Source organism: Bacillus rossius, assembly GCF_032445375.1.
Source record: "Bacillus rossius redtenbacheri isolate Brsri chromosome 4 unlocalized genomic scaffold, Brsri_v3 Brsri_v3_scf4_2, whole genome shotgun sequence".
Lineage (NCBI taxonomy): Eukaryota > Metazoa > Arthropoda > Insecta > Phasmatodea > Bacillidae > Bacillus > Bacillus rossius.
Window position 1 is genome coordinate 21976423 of NW_026962011.1, and position 24851 is coordinate 22001273.

At 38.1% G+C, this 24851-nt stretch overlaps 1 protein-coding gene across 3 annotated transcripts; it reads left to right on the top strand.

Moving 5' to 3' along the window:
- The first annotated feature begins 238 nt into the window (after window positions 1-238).
- Window positions 239-24645, top strand: LOC134542356 (membrane-bound transcription factor site-2 protease). 3 transcript variants are annotated; one of them, XM_063386524.1, is made up of 7 exons: window positions 263-435; window positions 556-655; window positions 2183-2461; window positions 12249-12352; window positions 16750-16996; window positions 20046-20226; window positions 20343-24645. In XM_063386524.1, exons 2-7 carry the CDS (start codon window positions 581-583, stop codon window positions 20921-20923), a joined length of 1467 nt encoding a protein of 488 aa, XP_063242594.1. In that variant the 5' UTR covers window positions 263-435; window positions 556-580; the 3' UTR covers window positions 20924-24645. The 3 variants fall into 3 exon arrangements, with proteins under 3 accessions (XP_063242597.1, XP_063242594.1, XP_063242596.1); XM_063386526.1 differs by having other exon boundaries at window positions 270-352; XM_063386527.1 differs by having other exon boundaries at window positions 239-655; window positions 2288-2461.
- The last annotated feature ends 206 nt before the right edge of the window (window positions 24646-24851 follow it).

Consider the following 24851-nt stretch of genomic DNA (forward strand, 5'->3'; position numbering starts at 1 on the left):
ATGCACACCGGCTTACGGTGCGAGGGGTTCTGGGTTCGAGTCCCGGGTAAGGCATGGGTGTTAATTTACATTAAAAGATTTGATTGCTACGATATGATAAAGATTCGAACAATATAGTTCTGGTTGTGGGCGAAAGCCGTTAACCACACAAAAAAAATTTACTTAACATCATGTTGTTGAGATAAAAGACAAAGTAATATTTTATGGCTGTTAGCGATTGTATTTGGCCATAAATATTCTGTACAAAATTGTAAAAGAAAATAGATAAGCTATCAAACATTAAATCCAAAATAGTTTTATTTTACTTTAAACCGAATATGGGTTAAATAATTATTATATAGTGTCAATAATTGTTAGTATTATTTTACTGTGTAGGGTGCACTTTTGATTTTAAGAATTTTTATCTAGAATCTAGACGTTGTTGGGGTTATTAAAGTAAGAAATCGTGTGCATTTATTGTTTGTTATACTAAGACTCACAGTAAACGTTTTTATGACTGTAAAGTATTGTTGAAAACATTTCAATACCAAGCTATTGTTACTGTCTGGTTCACAGTAACCTCAAAATTTTGAAATCCAAGATGGACCTTATCAGTTTATTGGCAATAGTGTGCTTATTGCATTCTGCACTTTTCTTTATGGACTTATTATTTAAGGTTAGTTATCAATATTTATATTTTTAATCTTTTATTAAAACGTTTTAGTTATGTATACTATTTAATCTGAAAAGTCTTAAACCCAGCATGCAGGACCATGGCCGTGCCAGACATCTAAACGTCATTATAGAGGAATACCAAAGAAAAATTAGTATACAGTAGAATGGTATTAAGCAGTTTTAATAGGCTGCTCTGTTAAAAAAAATTCAGATATGTGTTTGTCTTCTTCAATAAATTCACTAGGTATATGTGAAATGTACCTAACCCAAGAAAACAGAAAACACTACTGAAATGAAATTTGAAAGAAACAATAAACTCGGAGCAAACATTGGATATTTGCAGACTTTAGACATGGAGCCATCTTTAACAAGAATTATCTGTGTCCCTTTCAGTCGAGACACTCCAAAAATGTTGATTCCTGTTACAGGAGTTGAGACACAAATTAGCTACACAATTATAATCATAGCTTGATCTTTAGATACAATAAATAAACATAGCAATAGGATTTCTCTCAACATAAAAAAAATATATGTAAGAAGCTTTCTTGCTAGAATAGTTAGCAAAATTTAGTTACAAAGTATGGACAAGTTGAGTTAATTTCATTTTGTCCTCATAACAGAAATTAATATAGACAAATAGATACTAAAGCTTTTAGTTCTCTTTGCTTTTAAAGTTCTAGGGTTGACCTCTTCACAGTTGCGATCATGGCCTTAACCCACATTGTACTTTTGTTGAGCTGCTCAACTGATGTGCAACGAGAAGTTTGGCGGGCGTTTTTCATTCCTAGTGCAACTGTGCAGACGCGCGACAAAACGATGAGCAGGTCCAGTGTTCAATCTCTGGCGGAATCGGGAGAGTCTCTGACGTTGCAGTGATAGCATCCATTTATGTCTCTTGTGCAAAGGGGAAAGACCGCAAGAATGAACATGAACTATTGATAAGGACGTGGAATTGCGAGGAAGGGAGAATTACTTTGAAATGACTGGAAGCCTTGGCAGGGAAAAGGGAGAGGAAGGAAAGAAGGGGAAGAGAGGCAGAGGGGGTATCGATTGGACTTGGAGGGAAGAGTGTGAGGGAGAGGAAATGGTGCGGAAGCGAGCACAACGAAACCAAGGTCGGCTCAAAACACAGACAGTGAAGTAATGCTACTTAGCAGAAAAGTCAACAGCCAGGATCTACCCACAAAAATCTGAACGTGAACGGCTTTATTGGTGTGCTGAGTTGTAGACTACTCAGTATAAGACATTTCCTGTTCTTTATTGGGTGATATAAAGGACACCAGTCAACTACTTTGTCATGAGACTTGTGCCCTTTATACCACCCATTAAAAAATTTCTACTGCAAAACAATTTAAAAATCTCATTTCCAGCTAAAACATAGTTCATGCACAATATTGATGCATAGTTCCTCTTTTATAGTTAATTTGTGACAAAAACGCGAGCCTTATTATTCTCATCCGTTGATGTAACTCACACTTGTAGCATTCCTTCTGGTGTCCAGATTGTAGGCGAGTGTTTTTTATTGCAGACTTGCTCGCACCATCCCTACACGTACTTCCTGCAGAACACGGGGCTCAGCGTGCAGCCACTGCGCATCACTTGGTTCTCGACGGCATGCAACCGCTTCTTGCAGAAGTGCGGCTCCTGGCGGCCACGCCTGCTCCACTGCTGGTTCACGGTCGGCTCTTGGTGCTCTCTGGGGCTGGCCCCTGCTGCCGTCTACCTCGTCGTCAAGGCCACGTTCGACATCTGGCACCGCAACGTGGACCCGGGCGGCCGCCATTCCTCGGTCGTGCTCGAACCAATGGTATTGCAGCTCCTCCCGTCTGTGCTAAGATTGTAGCCTTTGTGGAGAACCGAGCTGTGTTGGTCAGTCTTTCATTGCCATCTTGTATGTTTTACTGCTTGTTCAGTCTTACATATATGAGGCTAATACTGTGGAATGATTGCCACTACATAAATATTAAATATTTACAAGTCCCATTCGGTTTCTTTAAGTCTTCTATTTTGAGAAAATAAACACTCATGTGTGTAGCTTAAGGGCTCTTTTTACATGCTTTATATTAGCTTCACCTGTATGTTTGTCTGTCCGTCTGTAACTCTTTCTGTCCGTCTGTAACTCTTTCGACTAAGAGTGAGTGGCTCATGACTGTAAAATGTCCCAACAATTTCATCACGTTCGTTAGCCGAGTGGTCTAACGCGCGAGTTCTGAGACGTCAGCTTTCGTAGTCAGCGATTGTGGGTTCTACTCCCGGCCACGCCGAAAAAAATAATGTTTTTTTTTCTGGTAAATTCTAAGATTATATCCATACATCTAACTGTAAATGATTCGGAGAGACTTTACTATTTCTTTGTGACGTTGCAACTTCAAATAGTTATCTCAGATGGTAATAGGTAGTGTCGGTAACTCATTTCCCTAAGATAATTATACATAAATATAGTTTAAAAAACTAAAAAAACATGCTTTTAAAGAATATCAAACTAAAAAGTTAAAAATAAATATAGTTTAAAAAACTAAAGAAACATGCTTTTAAAGATTATCAAACTAAAAAGTTAAAAATAATTTTAAAATTTAATTTATGACAATAGTATATAAGCAATACTAGTATGAATGAGAAAAAAGCATGGGGCGCTTAATATACAAAAAATATGGCACAAAGTGCCTCAAGTTTTTTTTCTCATTTATACTAGTATTGCTTATATACTATTGTCATAAATTAAATTTTAAAATTATTTTTAACTTTTTAGTTTGATAATCTTTAAAAGCATGTTTCTTTAGTTTTTTAAACTATATTTTTACCATTTAAATAGCACAGACTTCAGTCGCACAGTCAACACCTCTGATTGTGTTGCATTGTCTTATTAATAATACTTCTTCATTTTTCCTGTTAACTTGCCCAGTAAGGCTGGAATAGTGCTGAGTATTTTAATGCATTGGAGCTAGTTTTGAATATTTTATAATTTAACCATAGACTCTGTTTAACACCCAACCACAGCAGACTTCTTGGTTTTGAAATTTTTTAAACATAGTGGCAGCATTCTATTTACACTGTACTGTAATGGAGGGTCACAAAAAATCATATCAATGTTGCAACTTGTATATGTGGCAAATATTGATTCAAACTTCACTTGACTTTTGGACATGAGCAATTCTGTAGTTTATGGTGGGTTCCGTTTTTCAGGAATTAAAATTTAAAACTAAATTTGTACCTTCATATAAGACATGAGGCCTCTTTTTCTTAAGACCCGGCCACAATCAACATAAGCTTTTCACAAAGCACAACACAGTGTAATACATGACAGTTGAACGCCATGTAACTACATATGACTAGCTGCAATAAGACATTGTTATATACTAATATAGAGCTTGTGTAAATGTTTAAGTAGAGATCACTCTAGGTTTAACTCTCGCGTTATACTACGTTATTGCTAACACCATAATATCAGAAGCTCTGAACATCCTATTATGTTGTAATTAAGAAACTTTATTCAATAAATAATTAAATATGTTGTTGACTAAATTGAGAATAACATTTTTTTAAATTATATTTTGATGACGGAACTCATCTATAAAAATCATGGTCCAAATTCCGAAGGAGCATGATTTTATTTCTGCATTTAATTATTCATTCTTGTGTTATGTTGTATTGATTTTTTTTGTTAATACTAATTTTTTCATTATAATTACGCACTTCCACTACAGCATCATTAATTTTAAAAAGGCTAAAACAACCAAAATAAACACAGGAATGGGGTTAAGTTTGTGTGTTATGTTTATTGTAACCAGGTCACTGTTAAAGTTTTGTGTTGTGCAAGTGCTTAACGTTATAACTAGCCCTGTGTAGTACTATGTTGATTGTGTCTGGGCCTTTAGGTGTGGAAGTAGAATAAACTTTATTATCTGCAAGCAATTAAAAAAAAAATTTGGTGCCATTTTAAGAAGAAATTATGTGTGCTGAGAAGCTGTAAAAAAAACAATTTTTGTTTTGCTTGCTTCGCTAGAGATGAAATAAGGATTGCACGTTGTTTAACTTGATCCTCTGGCTTGTCTCCCACGCCGTTTGTGATGAAAAGCTGTTCCAGCCTTTCGACATACGAGTCCCACATGTCCTCGCCGGGCGTAAAACTTTCAACTTTAAACCCCAACATTCTTTCTGAACATTACACGAGCCGTAATGCACGCAAAGAAACCAATCCTGTCTTGTCGCCAATGTAGTAACTTTGGGCTTACAATGTACAAACTACACACCAGCCTTTGTTTGCCCGTGTGCCACCAGCCTCCATCCCGGAACTGTGTCCGGACGTACGTTGCCAACCTGGCAGCGCATAATATACCACAGAACCAATTAATAAAAAAATGTTTAATTTTATCATGTTCTTAATTTTAAAGTGATAAAACATTTTAACTTTAAAAACATTGCACTTCATGAAAAAATAATTAAATGAATATTTAAGAATGAGTGCTGTACACAAACGTGTACGTGATGAAACTAAGATTTTCCATTTTTTATTACTCAGAACGTTATTCCAGGACTTAATACAAGGGCGCCAGAGGTCATCAATAATTAAAAACAAAATAACACAAAAAAACTTATTTTATTGTTTTAATCATAATGAGAAACCTCGAGTCATGGAAATAATAACCAAACAAACAAATATTAAATAAAGTCTATGGGATGTCGTAGATAACCTGACTCTTGAATAAAATACAAAATAAATAAAGTTCCTGAAATTGTTCACTGAGTAAAAGTTTTGGGGTTTTGCTCCGGCTTGCTCGAGCATGAAACGCCTAACCAAAAGACTTCTGGACTTGTGTACATATAGTTTGTGCTAATGTGAGTAAATTTGCCGTTAATCGCCGAAAGTCAATGTTCTACTAATTTGATAATAATCCAAAGTTTATAAAATTACAGTTCGTTTACGTTGACGGTAAAATTTACGTCAATTTTATTATATAGCGATGATGCAGACCATACCTTAACTATAGATGCTTAATGTCGTTCGTAAAATACTTCGTCACTCACGTGAATTGAATGCGATTATTCTGCATTCAATTACAGGGCGTCAATTAATATTGCCCAGTATTTTGACGTAATTTCCAGATCAATAACGCCGAAATTAGCATCGCCATGAACAAAATATTCCCAGAGGGAATACACTACCACACGCACTAAATGGCGTCATTTTCCACTCTTTTTCTTCTCTCTTGCCGAAATTAAATTGTTAATTGAAAAGGGCCAATCACGGCCGCGACACGTTAGCGTCCTTTTTAATGAAGCCAATGAAATGTCAATATCAATCAAGCATAGGCTCGTTAAAGCTGTTCCGAACGCCGCGCGATTATTTATTTTAGCAGTTGTCATGACGACACAGCACGAGATGCGTGCGCCGCCATGCGTGGAACAAAACAAAACACTGCCGAAAGTATCGGGAAGCGGTATTAACCTCGAACGTAAAACAATAATAAACAGTTTCAGTTAGTCTGATAATACCGTAGTATTACAGTGCCGCTCCCGATATAAATTTATATTTCACTGTCCAAAAAGTTAAATTCAATTTAGATCGTTAAAACAAATAACTGGAACTGGTTACTTCACAAGTTGGCAACATTGCGATGAAAGTTGAAAAACGTTATTCTCTTGCCAAACGACACTACTCTTCGTAGGCTGGACAGTCGCACTGTTGTTTGTAAACATGATCTGTCTACATGTTGTGGAATATCAGTTACCTGATTAGGCGAAGCAAGGATGTAGAAGACAGCTCACCAATCTCCATACATGGTAAGTGACAGCTGAGCAGAGAGGTCGACTGCGGTGTAAACCACAGTGCTGGGATGGCGGTTCAGCCAACAATACACTGTTGTAGGCGATCGACGTCGTGAAGACTGCTGGACCAGTGTGCTGTTCATCGATGATCGCATCACCTGATGTCACCAATGACATCACGATGGATGCCGTGGTGTCGTGCTGATGCGGACCCACCGGGTCTGCGGCGTGTTCGCTGGGGTCGTACCAACTGGTACGAGCTGCTGAGTCAAATGTCCAACACATGACTCTACATGTGCCTTGGACTACTGCTGCTGCTGCTGCTGCTGCTGCAGCTGCATCTACTGCTGCAGACGGTGTCGAAGGGGACCGCAACAAAACTCGTTCAGTTCGTCGGCAATCAGAAGACACACACACGTTAATCACACGTCCTATAACAGTTCTTATCACTTGCGCGATATGAATATACAGCGTCCTGTGATCGTGCCTCATGCTATCACTAACCCCTCTTCTTCTCTTGCTCCCCTACTCTAACATAAATTAAATGACTCGAGATTCCTCAAACTCATAAAATTAATAATTCATAACAACTTAATAATAAATATAAACATTAATTGAACACATAATAACTCTGTTAAATAATAAGGTAATGCATAAATAAACAGTATTTGCAACAATAACATTGCATAGTGCTTTTCAATAACAACAACAGGTTATTGTTTACCTTTGTAGTAGGTGATGAATAAATAAAATATATTTTATGGATGTTATCAACATAATATCCTCACCTAGTAAATAATTACATTCAATTTCTTAATTGAGATTTGTCAATAATATTGGGCTTCCAATAACATATTAGCATATTTATTGTGCTTTTCATCCATCATATATGAATATTTTCCTTCATCACATTTTATACCATAGCTACACTTATTTACAAGAAGAGACATTATTTGCTTCTCAGCTATGAAATAATGACAATAACCTCAAGATAAATATTATTGATTGAGTGCTAGTGTATAGTGTTTATGTTTTTAAAGCTGTTCATTAAAGACAATCTTTAAAATTCTTTATCTTTCATTTCTTCTTTTCTCAATATAAAGTGGAGTGTTTTTACATCCTATTCATAAGAGTGTGGATGAAGTTGATATCCACTTATAGTTTCGGGTGTCCTGTGGGAACCCAATTAAAGTGCATCATTAACTACTAGACGATGAAGAAGCATAGGTAGGGGCAAGGCAGTAGCCTGGATCAAACTGTAAGTACTCATACCAACAAGTGTGTTCATTTAGTAGGATATTAGTCAACTAATCTTTAGGCCATTAATTATATGTAGTATTTAGTTGTGTGTTGCATTTGTTATACATTGTAATATGTCACATAGTGTTTGTACACATCTTATGCCAAATTTTATTTAAACCTCACGTGTATATCCATTGCTAATACGGTCGAACTCGACTAATAGGGTGATAATAACTGTGTCTCAACACAGTAACTGTACACACAGTACATATTTGGTATGTCCCTCTAGGACAATGTACCAAACCAACGCTCAGGCAACACATATGCTCCAAGCACAAATATCAGTTGGAATAAAATCATCAACTGACAAACACCCTAATTCTTCGAATATAAATTACCATATCGAAGCAATGAGGTACCTATACACCTGGATTACCTCTATCAACTTACGAGGATATATATAATTAAATTTCCTTAGTAACATAAACAATACAATGGTTTTTTAGCATAACACAAGTAATAATGGTACATATTTGGTGTTCTAATCCACCACAGGTGTTTTGTAAGGCCTAAGCTGACTCAAATTGTAATTCCCTACAATTTTTCCTGTATCAGGGTCCTGTAGAGTGTAGCAGTTACATTTCTCCACAGCTACTACTTTGTAGGGACCTGAGTACAATAAAAATAGCTTCTTCGCTAGATGTGCCCACTTGTTACTAGTTGGTGCTGTACGGCGTAGAACTAAGTCTCCTACAGTGAATTTACTGATCCTGGATGCTGGCTTCCTTTTCTTCCTAAGGTCGGCTTCTCTTGTTAATTTATCTCGTACCAGTTCTTCGATTTCTTCCTCTACTCCTTCTCTGTTGTTAGCCCCTCCATGTCATGTTCAGGTGTGTCTCTTTCGGGTATAAGGTTGATGGTAATACCTACAACCTTACTGAGCATAATTATTTTGATGCTCCTCAATTACAGCTTGAGTGTAGCTGCAACTCGCAGTCGGCTGAGGCTGCGTTCCAGTGCAGTTGGGTGGGATCGGTTGCTGCCGAGCAAAATATCCTCGCTGCATGGGATACGATGTGGTTGGAGGATGGTTGAGTGTAGAGAAACTCGCTGGTGATTGATTCACAGGAGCGGTGTCTGCTACGGGGGGATGCAACATATGCTGTTGCATATTGTTGGGCGGCTGACGGTTAGAGTAACTCCTGTACTCCCACCTGGGTGGCCTTCCATTTGGATCTTCAGGACGGTACTGCTTTCCCCACCACTGGTTTTGGTTGTGGGTGTAGGGTTTCTTCGGCTGGCGGTTTCCTTGATGTTGAGGTTGGAATTCCCTCCTGGTCTTCCACTTCCCTGTCCGGTACTGTTTCGCAGGCTGCCATGACGTGCAGTGGACGTTGGCCTTGCCGCCGTCGTTACCACGCTGCCAGGGTGTGTAGAGTGGTGCTGCCTTCTGATGTGTAGGCTTGAGGTCTTTCTCCACCTCACTATTGTTGTTCCTGGACAGCCGCTCCAGCCGGTCGAAAGCGAGGACCTGTTCGCGGAACTCTGTGATATTGTGGAAGCTGCGCCCTGTCAAATGTACTTGGTACTTGATGGGTAGCTGGGAGGTCACCATCGCCATGAACTCAATATCACCCATCTCTGGTTCGAGGTAGCGCGTCCTCTCGAACATTTGAGACAAGTGTGTTTCCAGAGTTCGGTTCTTCTTGCTATCATACCGCTCGGTATGCAGACGTGCTCTCAATGTTCCCTGTATTTTCACATTCCAAAACTGCTGTTTGAAATGGCTTTTGAATTCTTGGTAGGAAGTGATGGTACTTTGTAATACCTCCCACCAGTAATACGCATGGTCCCTCAGTGCAGTTGCCATGCATTTCAGGCGTTCAGTATCACTTAGCCTGAACATGTCAGCGTATTCCTCGAAACGTCGAAGGAATCTCATTGGATTCTCTCCTTCATGGGCAGAGAACCTAGGCATCGCCTCTGACCATTGGCGTGCCGGGTGGTGCATCACTGCAACTGGGTCCAATGTGGTGTGTGTGTTAGCTGGGTTGGAGCGTGTGATTGGGATCTCAGGTTGCTCAATCTGCGGGGAATCACAGCTACTGAGGATTTCATTGGCATGGGTGTTCAGGGCTGGGGCCAATGCTACATGGTGACTGGATGTGCGAGTAAGATTGTCTACCCTCAACTGCAATACCTTCTCTTGTAGCTTGCCTACCTGCTGCTCTATGTCAAGTGAAAACTCGGTCTGCCTTTTCACTAGTGTGTCCACCTGCTCCCTCATGTCCGTGGTGTGATTGATTACTACAGTTTCAATCATGGTCTGGCATGTAGACTGTATGTGTTCCAGACCACAGCTGTTCTGAGCAGCTTGCTCAGCTAATTGGTTTAACCTGTCATTCAGCTGGCTGGTCTGGGTAGTCAACTCTGCTGCTAACCTAGTTGTTGTGCTACTACATTGTTGTTGTATTAGCTGCAACTGTGTCTCAGTGTAGTTCTCGTGTTCGGCCAACCGTACAGAAATAGCAGACACACTACTCTTAACTTCACTCATTTCCTTTTGAAGGGTGCTGTTAATAGACTCCTTAGTGTCCCTGAGACCTTCCTCCAATCTAGCATTTTGTTCCTCTTGTTGTTTGTCTAATTGCTGTCGAAGATTCTCCTCCAACCTAGCACTAGTGCCCTGGAGACTCTCCTCTAACTTAGCACTCTGTTTTTCTAAACTAGCTTGTTGTTGTTTGTGGTTAGCTTTCACCTCCTGCCACATGCTCTGCAGCATGATGAGCAAGCTAGCACTTGTTTCATTACTTACTGCAGCTGGCAATGCAGGTAAGTGTGTGTGTGGTGTGGTGGTAGCTTGGGGTTGTGTCACATCCACTCTAGCCGCTCCAGCCTGTGTTACTGGGGTAACAAAATCTGTGTTAGGTACTTGGCTAGGTGATGTGGGAACAGACACATCTACAGAGTGTGTAGACTCCACACTGCTGTCCCTGGAGCTGTCCTGACTGACACGTCTACTCCTTCCCCTAGTTTCCATATTTACTTATAACTTACAACATAAGAACACAATACAAATATGCACACTATCGGCCCCACGTTGGGCGCCAGAAAAATATGTTGTATCTCTTATTCCCTTCTGTACACAAACGTGTACGTGATGAAACTAAGATTTTCCATTTTTTATTACTCAGAACGTTATTCCAGGACTTAATACAAGGGCGCCAGAGGTCATCAATAATTAAAAACAAAATAACACAAAAAAACTTATTTTATTGTTTTAATCATAATGAGAAACCTCGAGTCATGGAAATAATAACCAAACAAACAAATATTAAATAAAGTCTATGGGATGTCGTAGATAACCTGACTCTTGAATAAAATACAAAATAAATAAAGTTCCTGAAATTGTTCACTGAGTAAAAGTTTTGGGGTTTTGCTCCGGCTTGCTCGAGCATGAAACGCCTAACCAAAAGACTTCTGGACTTGTGTACATATAGTTTGTGCTAATGTGAGTAAATTTGCTGTTAATCGCCGAAAGTCAATGTTCTACTAATTTGATAATAATCCAAAGTTTATAAAATTACAGTTCGTTTACGTTGACGGTAAAATTTACGTCAATTTTATTATATAGCGATGATGCAGACCATACCTTAACTATAGATGCTTAATGTCGTTCGTAAAATACTTCGTCACTCACGTGAATTGAATGCGATTATTCTGCATTCAATTACAGGGCGTCAATTAATATTGCCCAGTATTTTGACGTAATTTCCAGATCAATAACGCCGAAATTAGCATCGCCATGAACAAAATATTCCCAGAGGGAATACACTACCACACGCACTAAATGGCGTCATTTTCCACTCTTTTTCTTCTCTCTTGCCGAAATTAAATTGTTAATTGAAAAGGGCCAATCACGGCCGCGACACGTTAGCGTCCTTTTTAATGAAGCCAATGAAATGTCAATATCAATCAAGCATAGGCTCGTTAAAGCTGTTCCGAACGCCGCGCGATTATTTATTTTAGCAGTTGTCATGACGACACAGCACGAGATGCGTGCGCCGCCATGCGTGGAACAAAACAAAACACTGCCGAAAGTATCGGGAAGCGGTATTAACCTCGAACGTAAAACAATAATAAACAGTTTCAGTTAGTCTGATAATACCGTAGTATTACAGTGCTACATGCTATTCTTTATAAAATAAAATAGTTTTTATCAGTTTTGAGATAATTTATTAGCTTTCCTAGACATTGCTATTGTAAGAGCTAGCAACTTAGTTAACAGTATAAAAAGTTGTTAATTTATTGTAATTTAACAGTGCTTATCATTTAATTTGTGTAACTAGTAAATTGAAATAAATGATCGGCAGCCACATCAGAAACCATCTTGCATAGACAGCTATAATTGAGTGATTTACTACGACATTAGGATTTTGATTGTCCTGGCAAGTAGCATATTGCTGCTATTGTAATTATTGCTGTAAAATGCAAGTTACACCTTGCAATTATTGATTTTTGAATGTTTTCAATACCTCTACTTCCTTCACGTTGCTGTGAAAAGTGGCTGGTGACTTGTGTTCCAGATCCCTGGCGTGAACCTGCCCATGAGTGATTTCTCCTACTACTCGCTGACACTCATCACTTGCAGCGCGGTGCACGAGTTGGGCCATGCCATCGCTGCCGTCAGGTTGGTAGTCCTCGCACGCTGCCGTGCGCTTCAACCATCTCGCTCGTAGGGTTGCCAGATAAGTGGTGTTCGGGAGGAGGATACACTGATGCAGAACTTGCTGCGTGGAACTACTCTATTTAACTGCACAATAAGTAAACCAGGACTAAGTAATAATTTTAACGTTTCCACTGAACATATACAACCTTTAGCATTAGACAAAATTGTTGTTTGACTTTTAATCACTCCCACAATGCAGACACATTTCATAATTTTTTTTTTAATCTCTTGAGTTTTTTATAGCAGTGTTCCATTTTATAGAACTGGAATATGATCGTGAGCAATTAATTTTTTAGAATACAGTTGACAGAACTTATTGAAGGTTTACATTGCTCCAGTGGCAGCCCTGGTGTGTATGTAGGTAATAGTTCCCAGATAAAAAAATATTAAAAAATAAACTCTTTCTGACAATGTTTTTAAGCCAAACTGGAACTTAAATTGTGAAAATGGTTTTGCTAATTTATCTTAATAAATTTTGATGCTAAATGTGCATCTGTAATAAAAGGGCTGGTGCGGAGTCCTGCTAGTCGTAGTCGGCTTGCCTGGCCTTTGATCTGCCCCTGCATCTTATTCCTCGACTGGCAATTTATCTGTGTAAATAACCATGCAGTATTATTTAAGATGCAAAGAATTGCTGAATTATTTTTTTATTTTTAGCAAGTATTTGTAGCATTACAGAACCCTGCCCTCCGAATTAAATAATTTTCTTTTAAACTTCTTTTCTGTATAGGTCAATGTTTTTAGAGTGGTGTGTATGTTATGAGACAATATAATCAGACGCTATGGCTATTAATATATGTTATTTTCGCTTGCTATGTGTTTTAAGAAGGTATTTTGTATTTTAACAGACGTTTTTAATCATTACTATTTTTTATGAAATTACTCACAAATGAGCCGTTGTAGTAGATTTTTACCTGTTTAGGCCTACTTTTTCAGGTTATTTCTAAATGATTTTAATGTTGTAAAGTAATTTTTATTATGATTGCTGTTCTTAAATTTTATTAACGTATTGTAATATAATTATAAATCATGGGACTGTGTCTGGGCTGGTGTTATGGTTAGAAAGAGAGGCATGAGAGGCCTGTAGGTGGGAGGGAGAAAGGAACAGTGCTTCCCCGCCAACCGAGATAAAGACGGTAACTCCCCCCCTGCATGGGAACCGAGTGATAACTGCTCTCTCACGGTGTGGGAGAGAGAACGAAAATGGAAGTCCCCGATTTCGATGTGAAATTGAAAAGAGACCGATCAGGGGAAGCCCAGTGTTCTGTATGTAAAAGATTTTTTCATGTGTTGTAACTTGTTCTGTAATTGGCTGATATCTGTAGCGTGAAAGAAGCGTGCGTGTGATTGGTCGGTGAGGTCATGTGACGTCTACTCCCTGCGTGGAGGAGACGAGTTCATGAGATCACCAGTCGTCTGTCGATCGCTGCCAGGCGAGGCCGCGTTTCGGCGGCTCGCTGTTTTTCGTTGGGTGCGGCCCTGTTAGAGGTCGCACCATTCTTCTTGTACTTGCAGTTAAACATTACTGAAGGATTTAATCGACATTATTTTATTATTAAATCTCATCAAGCGAACTGAGGGCAGTTTTCGACGGCAGATATATGTGTGAAACAAGTGAATGAAACATTGAAAGTGTTCTGGATTTTTCGGTGCATCCTAATTGGAAAGAATAAAACAAAAACTACAATCAACGTTTTAAATCTTTTTATTTTGTAAGTAACGAACCGTTACATATTGAAAGAAAAAAATATTCAATCAAAATAATCTGATGAACATGTTTTCTTGCCACAGGCAACATTTTTGCATCCTGAATTTTGAAATTTAGTTGAAACATCTTGACATCTTCATATGATTTAATCAGGGATTCAGTGTTTGTTCAGAATCTGAACTCTCTTTTCTTAAGCTTCAGTTTTTACATTTGAATACCAAACACTCAATTTCTGAAGATATTTCATAGTTGACACAAGGAGTACCTCAGTACAATGTAATTTCTCTCAACAGCATTTTCTATTTTATTTTTTGATTATTTCAATTAGGGCTGGGCCGATCGCTAAATTTGCAGAGCATTCCGATACCGATCATTTCTGCCGATGACCGGCGCCGATCATTGCCTATCACTGATCAGACAAATCAAGAATTATATAGCTTGTTTGATGTTAATAATAAAAATCTAAAAAAAAAATTAATGAAAAAGTTACCTTATGATAACTTACCATTTATTTAACTCTTCTGACAGAAGACCATTTGTTCATTGGTTTTTAAAAATGAGCAATAATATAATGTAAACTAAGTATTTCCTATTTCTACTATTTCTAGACCTTATCACCCCACAAACCAAAGTACCCATACGACACTTTTCACAGGTCTTGAAAATAAGTGCTTTAAAGAATCACTAAAATAGACAATAAGTCACCAAGCATAAATTAAAAATAAAGAAAAAAAATATCAGAAAAGTTCGTTTATATTTACAAACAACTTTATGCAACAGAACAATTTTCAATAAAATTTTAACTTTAGAAACTTAGAATACAAAACAATCAGATCGTAAGGAAACAATAACAAACAGGTATATTAGTTCAAAGATTAATGAATGCACAAAAAATTGGTTGTCTGTAAAGTCGGTTTACGGACGATAGTTTTTAACGTGACGTCATAACAAAACATTGATGAAATGATTGATCCAGAAGAAAAGGAAATATCATATTCGGCCTGAGACTGAGCCGTAATAGGTTTTTGCAACCAAACCATTTAGGCATTAAAAATATTATATTCTTTGAGAAAGAATTTTTTTTAAAAATTTTTCTATCTTTTGTATGATAAAATCTACCTCTGCATACTTTTATGAATAAAATTGAATCATTTTTATTGATTTATCACTATTTTGTATGGATACAAAGGAGTGAAATGAAATGTACAATTTAATTAATAAATTTACTTTTATTTGCATTCATTATTCAAATATATTTATTACTTTTGAAATGTTACGTGCGCCGTATTTATTTTTAAAAGTACAAAAAAGACTTCGCACCTGCCGGGATTCGAACCGACAACCTTATAATTAGAAGATTGCGCCGCTGATCATTCACCCACGAGGCCATATTCGATAATTAATAGCTTCAGATGTTATATATACATTTATAAAAAATTTGTTACGGTAGGGGAATAATATTATTTCGTTTTTTAACTCGATTTTATAACAAATACGCATCCCAAATACACCAAACTTATTTATGATGTGTTACAATATTTTTTTTAAAACATTGTGCAAAAGATTCCGGGTGTAATTTGAATTATTATGTGTAACTGTAAAACACCATTGTTGGTTCAAAACGTATTTGGATATTCAACATTACATTTAAATAACTGAACCGATTGTGCTGAAAATCGGTGGACAATCGTTAAATTACATAATATTAATAATTCAAACGACAAAAATATTATTGAAAAGTCAAATCGATGGTCGTTCCAATCGAGTGGAAGAGAGATGCCACGCATGCGTACAATGAGCATGAAGAGAGATGCCACGCATGCGTACAATGAGCAAACAGGACACATCCGTAGTGGGACACTTTTTCGTGCGTGCAGCCAGCGTTCATCGATTTATTAGACGTTGTCACGTCAATATGAGATCCATGCCTTGGTAAAGAGCATGCACCGTTTTCATAATCATTGCTAGTTTGCGCCACTAGTCTCGCTTCGGTGCTAACCATAGATGCTACTAGAAAAGTGCACACTCATCCGGATGCTATCCATATCTATGGCGCAGTAAAGTTATTTTCTTACGTTTGCAAAGAGCTTAACAATGGACTTTTTCAAAAAGCATTTAAACGGTTAATAAAGAGGAAGAAAACCAAACCATTTGTGAATTTGGGGGCTTTTCCGCTTCGTAAAACCGTATGAAACGGGAAATTAAATATTTTATTAGTTTAAATGTTCCGGGAAAATAAACCATTGTAAATATATTACTTTCGGCGGGACCAAAATTAAGTGGCGTATGACACGGGAAAATGTATGAAACAGGAACGTATCATCGAAGTTCTACTGTACTGTAAAATCGTGTTTTTGTTGATACGTGATTGTAGGCCTACCTTATTTAGTTACGTATTTTGTAAGTAAATTTGAAACGTACAATTTTGCATTTGTAAGCTAATTCAGTATTTATTAATTTGGATTTAGTATGTAATGATCGGCGTTTGGTGATCGGTATATAATTTGCAGATTGGTACCGATGCCGATGTGTTAAAATCGGCCGATTATTGTGATCGGTGATCGGCATCGGCCCAGCCCTAATTTCAGTGCAGCAGTTTGGAGTGTGCTAGAGAGATGTCGGGAGAGGCTATGTGTGGCATGCGCGGCAGGGAGGACGTGCACGTGGCGGGCCTGGGCGTGGCGCTGGTGCTGGTGTTCCCGGTGGCGTACGTGCAGCTGAGCGGCGAGCAGCTCCGGGCCCTGCCCCCGCGCCGCCAGCTGCGTGTCACGTGCGCCGGGGTGTGGCACAACGTGGTGCTGGCCCTGGTCGCCGCCCTGGCGCTCCTCCTGCTGCCCCTGCTGCTCTACCCGCTGTACGACACGGGCAGCGGGGTGTACGTGCGCCACGTTCAGCAGGTACCGCGCGCGCCAGGACGCTCACTGTGTCGCAGATAAGAGACCCGTGAATTTCGCGGATTCAACGACCTCCGGGACAGACTCCAATATCCTCTACACACTCGGGCGAATGCCAAACTGTTCATCGGCTGCTGACTTGTGAGTCGTCTCGACCGGGTGGCCTGTTGATTCGACACTTCTATGAGTGAGGGTCTCTGATTGGCCCTCAGTCCTCCAGATTAACAGTGGACCAATGGCAGAAGCAGCACTAAGGTATAATTATTTGCATTTTAGCATAACACGAAATGAATCCGCGAAATTCACGGGTCTCTAATTATACCTTAGTGCTGCTTCTGTCATTGGTTCACTGTTAATCTGGAGGACTGAGGGCCAATTAGAGACCCTCGCTCGTAGAAGTGACGAATCACAGGCCACCCGCAGTCGAGATGACTCACAAGTCAGCAGCCGATGAACAGTTGGCATTTGCTCGAGTGTGTAGAGGATATTGGAGTCTGTCCTGGCGGTCGTTGAACCCGCGAATTTTCCGCGTCTCTAGTCATAGATCGTGAAGTAAACCAGAGTTGCTTGTTATTCCACTTTTTGACGTGATCATGTGCTTCTAAGTTGAGATGCTCAGTTTAATAATCTAACTTATTACGCTTATAATATTTTGTGTTTTTGCACATGATTTTAGAAGAATTCATAATAAAACCAAATTTTATTGTTTATAAAAGATTTTTTTTTCTATTGAACAAGTCCTTATTTAATTTTTTATGTACCTAAAAGCGTATTTTTATGTCAGTCTTAACGTGTACTGAAAGCATTAAATCATTTGGTATACAGTTAGGGTTAACCATTTTGTATGTAGCTTTTGTCTTCAAAAACTTTATTTTATAATAGCACTCATAAATCAATAAAAAAAATTTTTTTTCCCAAAGCCCTGAAAAACTCAGGTGTCTGATTCAGTGAAAAAAAAAAACTAATTTTTACTGATTTAATGAAGGATATACTGACAAAGTATTTGGAAATGAAGGCTACATACAAATGGCTAACCCAAAAATCTATAACACATGATTAAATTACGTCAGTACATAATAGGACTGACATAAAAATTTGCCTTTAAGTTCACAAAAAAAAACATGAAATAAGGACTTGTCCAGTAAAAAAAAAACTTTAACAACAATCAAAAATGGTTATATATTGAATAAATTTTAAATTATGTGAAAAAACTAAATTTTAAAAGCAAATTAATTTAGGATACTAACTCCTTAATGTTATTGGACAGATTAGTGGTTATAAAGAATAATTTTTTTAAGAATAGTATGTTCAACACCAGTCTTATTAAATGCAAATTGCTAAAATTGTTATCTCTACATAATTTTACTAATCAGATTGCATGTACATACTCATAAAAGGGGTTAAAGTAGGTTTTACATATGTTTCAAAAATTTTTAAATTGTTTTACATTGAACATTTACTAATTTGTCATCTCAGATTTAATCCTTAATAATTAACTCATTATGGTTGAAGAAAACATCTCTAAGAAACAATAAATGAATATGAATAAGTAGTAAAGTGCATAATTAAAATAAGTAATTTGTAGTTATAACTTATTTCAGTTTTTTTTAGCATTTACAGTATCAATATGGATTTTATTAATTTCATAAAATCTCATGTATTTCAAGCCTGTTTGTTACAGTTGTATACCTTTATACAGTAAAACCTCGGTATAACAAACTTGAAGGGACTGATATTATGTGTGTTTGTTATAGCAAAGTTTCTTTATAATGAGGTGAACCAACGAACAAATGATTTGATACAAAGGTTTTTTTTCTGTAGCCATCATTATTTCCAAAAAAGACAGAAGTAATAGTAGGTACTCAGTATATAGATACAGTATACACAAAGTACTTACCTACTTTTTAATACACGCTACAGAGTCCTCGAGCAGAGCAAATGAAGATTAAGCAAACCAATCCGATTTGATTACAGTACATAAGTATATTGTATATTACGTAAAAATGCTGTTGGGAAAGAATTGTTGACAGCGTTGAATTTGGAATGCCAAATCTTTTAGCTATTTCTGCTTTTTTACCTCCCTGATATACTGCGTGTAGATTTTCCAGTTTCGTTTTAAGAGAAATTGCTCTCCGTTTTTTTTATCCATTTTACGAACACTAACAATAAATTACTGAAAGTTAAGTCTCATTTATTAGCGCACGAGATTTGTCCAACCATAACCTATTTACAAGCAAACAAATTTAACCCAGAAAAATTTAACCTCTAAACAAGATACATAACTGGTTAAATAACTTATTTCTCCCTACAACATGGAACAAAAACAACTTTCTAAACCTACAGATTTTAATTAAGAAACACTTTCACAGAATCTGTATCGCTTATCGGCATTCATTACAACACGGATAAACGATCACACATTTTCACAGAACGAGGATGTAAATTGTTCACGTGATGAAATTTTCTAGGCCGGTTTGGAAGATTGATTAATCGAAGTACGATAGCTTATGTTGGTAGTCAAAGTGCGTTTCAGTACGTCCGTAACTCTTACTTCTATGGCCAATCAGTTGTAAGATGGCGGCAGTATTGTTTACTTGCCAAAGCGTAATTTATTTACGAAGCAAACTTGAAAATTTATGACAATCCTCCAAAAATATTTTGAAGATTTTTTCTGTTTTACCTTTGCTGTAGCGGGTGTTTTTGGCGTTGCATCCAAAAAATGCTTCGTTATTTAGAGGTACAAAATTATAAATACATAGGATTACATAGCGATTTGGCGGGACTTAACAGTTGCTTCATTATACCGAGAATTTCGTTATAAAGGAGTTTGTTGTGCGAGGTTTTACTGTATGTACAAAATTAAATTTTTGACCATGATGAATTCTGAAAAGCTTCTGTTGTTTGTAGTTCTAATTTAAGAGCAGGCTCTCTGCCTTTGAATTTCTTGGTCTGAGAGCATGATGATGAATTGTTTAGAGTGTTGTCGTTTCGTCTTCTCGCTAGCTGAGGGATAAGAACGCCCCACATGTAGGCCAGTGGGCTCTGCTGTCAGGGTTCACCGGTGGAGGGCTCCACGGGACTGCGGGAGGGAGACCGCGTGGTGGCAGTCAACCAGTGTGAGGTCGGTGACACGGAGGACTGGTACTACTGCATGCTGGGAGCAGTGCGGGACCCCAGCCCTGGCTACTGCGTGTCCTCGGAGCTGGCTCGCAAGCACGACGAGAGTGTGCCAGGTCAGTGCCCACAACATACGTACGAATGCATGCTTTTCAAAAGAAAATGAGGAAAAATGAAAGAAATTGCAATAAGATCAGTAGCTATGTTGGTATTAATTTGTTGCATGTTGCAGTGAAGCAGCTGGCTGGGGGCGGGATAGAGTGCTGCGGGCCGGGCAGCGAACACCACCTGTGCTTTGAATACCTGGAGCGGGACGAGGGTGCACCCCAGCTGCCTCAACACTCGTGCCTGCCCGTGCGCACGGTGGTGGAGAACGCACCCAGACTGTGCGTGCTGGGTGCCGACTGTCCACCCGATCTGCACTGCCTGCGCCCACTGCTCGACAACGTCACGCGGCTGGTGCGGCTGGAGAGAGGTACCTCCCCTCCCGTCCTCTACTTGGGGTCTCCTGCCTCTGCCTACCGCTCGGTGCGTGTGGGCGATTACGTACCCCTGCATCGCGCCTTGCCACCGGGAGTTCCGGAGGCCGTGGCTCGGCTCTGCAAGTACCTGGTGGTGTTCTCGGCCGGCCTGGCCGCGGTGAACTTGGTGCCTTGCTTCTGGCTGGATGGGCGGCACATAGCGTGGGCCGCTTGCGAGCTGCTGCTGGGTCAGAGCAGCGAGAGACAGGCGGTAGCAGCGGCCATCACAACTCTCGGCACTTGCTTCCTGTCGCTGTGCTTCCTCTCCATGGCCGCTGTGGAACTGCTCTGAGCATCCAGAGCAGTCAATTTGCAGTAAGATAGGTGGTAGTAGCAGCCAGCCATCACAACCTGCCTTCTGAGGCGACTGTTGAACTACTGTCAGGGAACGAGTGGCACACTACCTGGAGCAAAAGACGAACAGTGCTCAACAACCCTCGGAACTTGCCTTCTGCTGCAGCATATTATCTTTGACCACTGTGAATTGTGAGATGAATGGTACTTGTAGCAGGCCACGTTGGCTTGTAACAGTGGGAGATGGTTTGGGGGAGTGCTGTAATGATCCTTTATACATCCAGCTTAAGAGCTTCTATCCATGGTTCATAAAATATTTCCACAAGAATGTTACGGCAATCACCCTTGGTTAACACGTTGTAAACAATGTTAAAAAACCACATTAGGTAGCCATGTAGAATATTTTGTCCAAGACTTTATGAAAATTACCAATATTCTTGGAAGCAACTTGCAGTAGGAAAGAAAGGTGAAGGGGGAAATAAAAAGGGGGGGGGGGGTTAGTAGCAGTTTATGGGGAAGTTTTGTTAACTCTCTTAGATAGGGTTTTATGTTTTTTTTTCACATCTGAAAATTATTATATCATATATTCTAAAGTATAAGATGAGAATTTTATGCAGATAATGCAAGCTGCTGACTGTCTTACATGATGTGCCTTCTCCCCTCAAGCTGATTTTTATACTAGTGACATCTGGCTATTTGGCCATGCTGCCAGGGTGAGCGGTGGTGCAGAAGAGAGAAAAATAAACTCTTATCACTCCCCATATCACCTTTCATAGATGTCACACTGTCAAAACCTAGATTCTTATCTGAAAGTGGGGTACATAAATGTGTAAGTTGTGATCATGGCTGTTACTGAGGAAAATTCTTTTCTATTGAACTATTGAGAATTGGCTAGCCTACATACAATGTAGTTTGATTGTTGCTTGTGTATGCAAGTTCTACAACTGTTTACTTTAAACATTTTTTATTAGGGATGGGGCGAATCCTGATTTCCTCGAATCCGAATCCTAGCTCAAATCCTCGACTGGAATTGCCGAATCTCGAACCCAAACCCGAATCTTTTAACAGATGATGTCCACATATCTAATGTTAAGTGAGATGTATTCTGCTTGCACTAAAAGTCCCTTGACTTTATCACATGTAGTTTGGTACATTTCTGGTATAGCCTAAGTGTATATAAAGACAAAATTTTTTTTTTTTGAGAAATTTCAGTTTTCGTACAGATTAGCGGTTAGGATTTTTTCTATAAATAAGCTAGAGGTCTGCGAGCCTAAGAATTTTACTTTGAGCCGAGCTCGAGCTTTTGTGGTACAGTTACACTTTTGGGAAATTATTTTTATCTTAAACTTAGTATAATGTTTGAATAAAGTATTAAAATGAAGTGGGCTTATTAAATTTGGGTAACTATTTACAGTGTGTGTTTACATTTTGGACTACTAGAAAAAAATAACATTTTTTTCCATTGAATCTTACCTGTTTCCATTGGTTCATTAGTAACTGATATCATCCAACTAACATAACCCAGTATATGTTTGTGTAAATGTAACATATCTTTGGGAAAATTTCATCCTTGCCAATTTTTCTGGAGTCCTTACTGAGCTTCAACAAACTTAGCACCAAAAATCATGTTGTTTGAAAAGTACATTCACATTGTTTCAGCATTTCCACTTTTCAGCACAATAATTCTGAGAGAGATTTTCACAGAGTCTTATTAAATTCCGTTCTTTAATCTATCATGCAGAACAATAATTTGTTCTGCACGTTCAGGAGTTAAATTAGCTCTACGATTGGAGATAGTGTTTCCAGCAGAAGAGAAGCGTCTCTCGCTGGCAACCTGCTTGGCTGGAATGCTTTAGTAAAATTGCTTAACCTCTAAATTAGTGCCATAAATATCTGTAACTGGTCATTAAAGTTTAATCAATTGAAAGTAATAAAAATAAAAGCATTTTACTTCATTCAAATTACACTTGCAAAAAAAAAAAAACATACACACACATAAACCTACATGGAAATTAAAGTCTTTTTCAATATCCTGAAGTCTGAAATATGTTTACTCATGTCATTAAATGTAGAGCTGTGTTGAAGAAGCCGATTTTGCCAATATTTAGTTGAATCGGCATTTCTGCCGACTTCCGATACAGTACGCTTGTTAATTTTTGGCCGATATTACTGAAAAACAAAAGAGACTGCCATAACCTAAAATCCACGAGTACCATTTTCACTTTTCGTAGTAGTACTGCATTCTTTCACATCGCATTATTTCTTAGCAACATGTGCCAACCGTACATATCAAAGTTTAACATCCTTTTTTTTTTTTTAAACAATGTTCTTTAATTTAATATGTCATAAATAAATAATACATTACTATCACGGTAAATATACATCTCGGTTGTTACGGTAACTATAGTGCAAATATGGTAGCTATCATGCTTCTGAAGTAATTATGGTATTCTACAAAGAATCTTTAGTTCTTATTATGGTAATTATCTTAAAATAACTATTGGGTTTGTACTGTAGTTATGGTACATCATCCATATTTCTTCGTATGTTGTTGTTCATTTGTCTTTTCTTCATATTTACGTGCACCATTATTTGAGCCAGGAAGTTTCTGAAAAAATTTTAACGGCGTAAATAATGAGACCTCGGGCAATTTAAACGCTTTATACGGAAAAACCTACCATGCGGAACCTCGTAAGCGAGTTTTACTGTATTTTTTTTCCGTAAATAGTAAAAAACTGAATCCTTTGACGAATCCTATATCAGACCCGCCGAATCTTCGAATCCCTAGGATTCGGCGGATTCGGCGGATATTGGTTTCGGTTGCCCCATCCCTATTTTTTATTTTTCCTTAGCTTAGATACTTGGATATCTTCTATGGTTATGCCATCAGATGTGCATGTATACACATGATGGCAATCTCTACGTTACACAAGTGTTTCCATATGAAATATCACACTAATATTTTTGGATTACATGGATGAAAAAGTTTGTTCATACTTCCGTGCATAAAACCAAGAGAAACAGGCAGGCATAGGTTATAAGAGTAAACACAAGGGTGAAAAACAGGCTCAAGTTGGTGCATACATTATAACAATAACAGCTCTTACCATAATCATCCAACGGCAGCATAAGTTCTACTGGGTGTACACACAATTTTAAACCTCCACAAGACATCCTGTCATATAAGTAGCAGCTTAAAACTGTTCAAATTTGCATAAAATATTTATTCATCTTTTTTGCAGAACATAATGGGACAAAGTAATTTTAATTTGCCTGTAATACGTAATTGCATTTAGTAATGGAAAGTTTTTCTATGTTGTTTTGTTTTATATGTATGTGTAATTACAATGGCTGACAAACAAAGTTCCATTCTTCAGTTAAGCTGTCACGAGGTACTTTCAAGTGAATTTAAGATGCAAGTTTCATTTGGGATACACAGTTAGTGTAAATTTGTTGAGTGCCTCAGGACTTCAGGCAACATTTTGGTGAATAGACATGTAGTGTAATACTAAAGATACTTTTTATTTGTGTTTATCAATTTTTCCTTGTTTTGCATACCTACATAATGCATTTATAGGAAAATGTACAACTTCGGCTGTGATCTCAATTTTCTTTATTTCATTTTAAATGGAACCTTATAATGAAAACTTATTAAGTGAACAAGAAATACATTAGCAAGAAAATGAAAATAAAGTGAATACTTATTACACCATGTAAAAATACTGTTTTTACTTATTTAAGTTTCCTCCTCCCCCTTAAAATTACTATATAAAAATATTATTTTAAGTAGAGCTGGGCCGATCACCTATTTTGCCGATCATGCCGATGCCGATCATCTGCTGCCGATCTTGCCGATCTTCTTAGCCGATTAGAGCCTTTCATGTACCTCTGATTACACGTTGCTTTTGACGGATCACTATAAACGG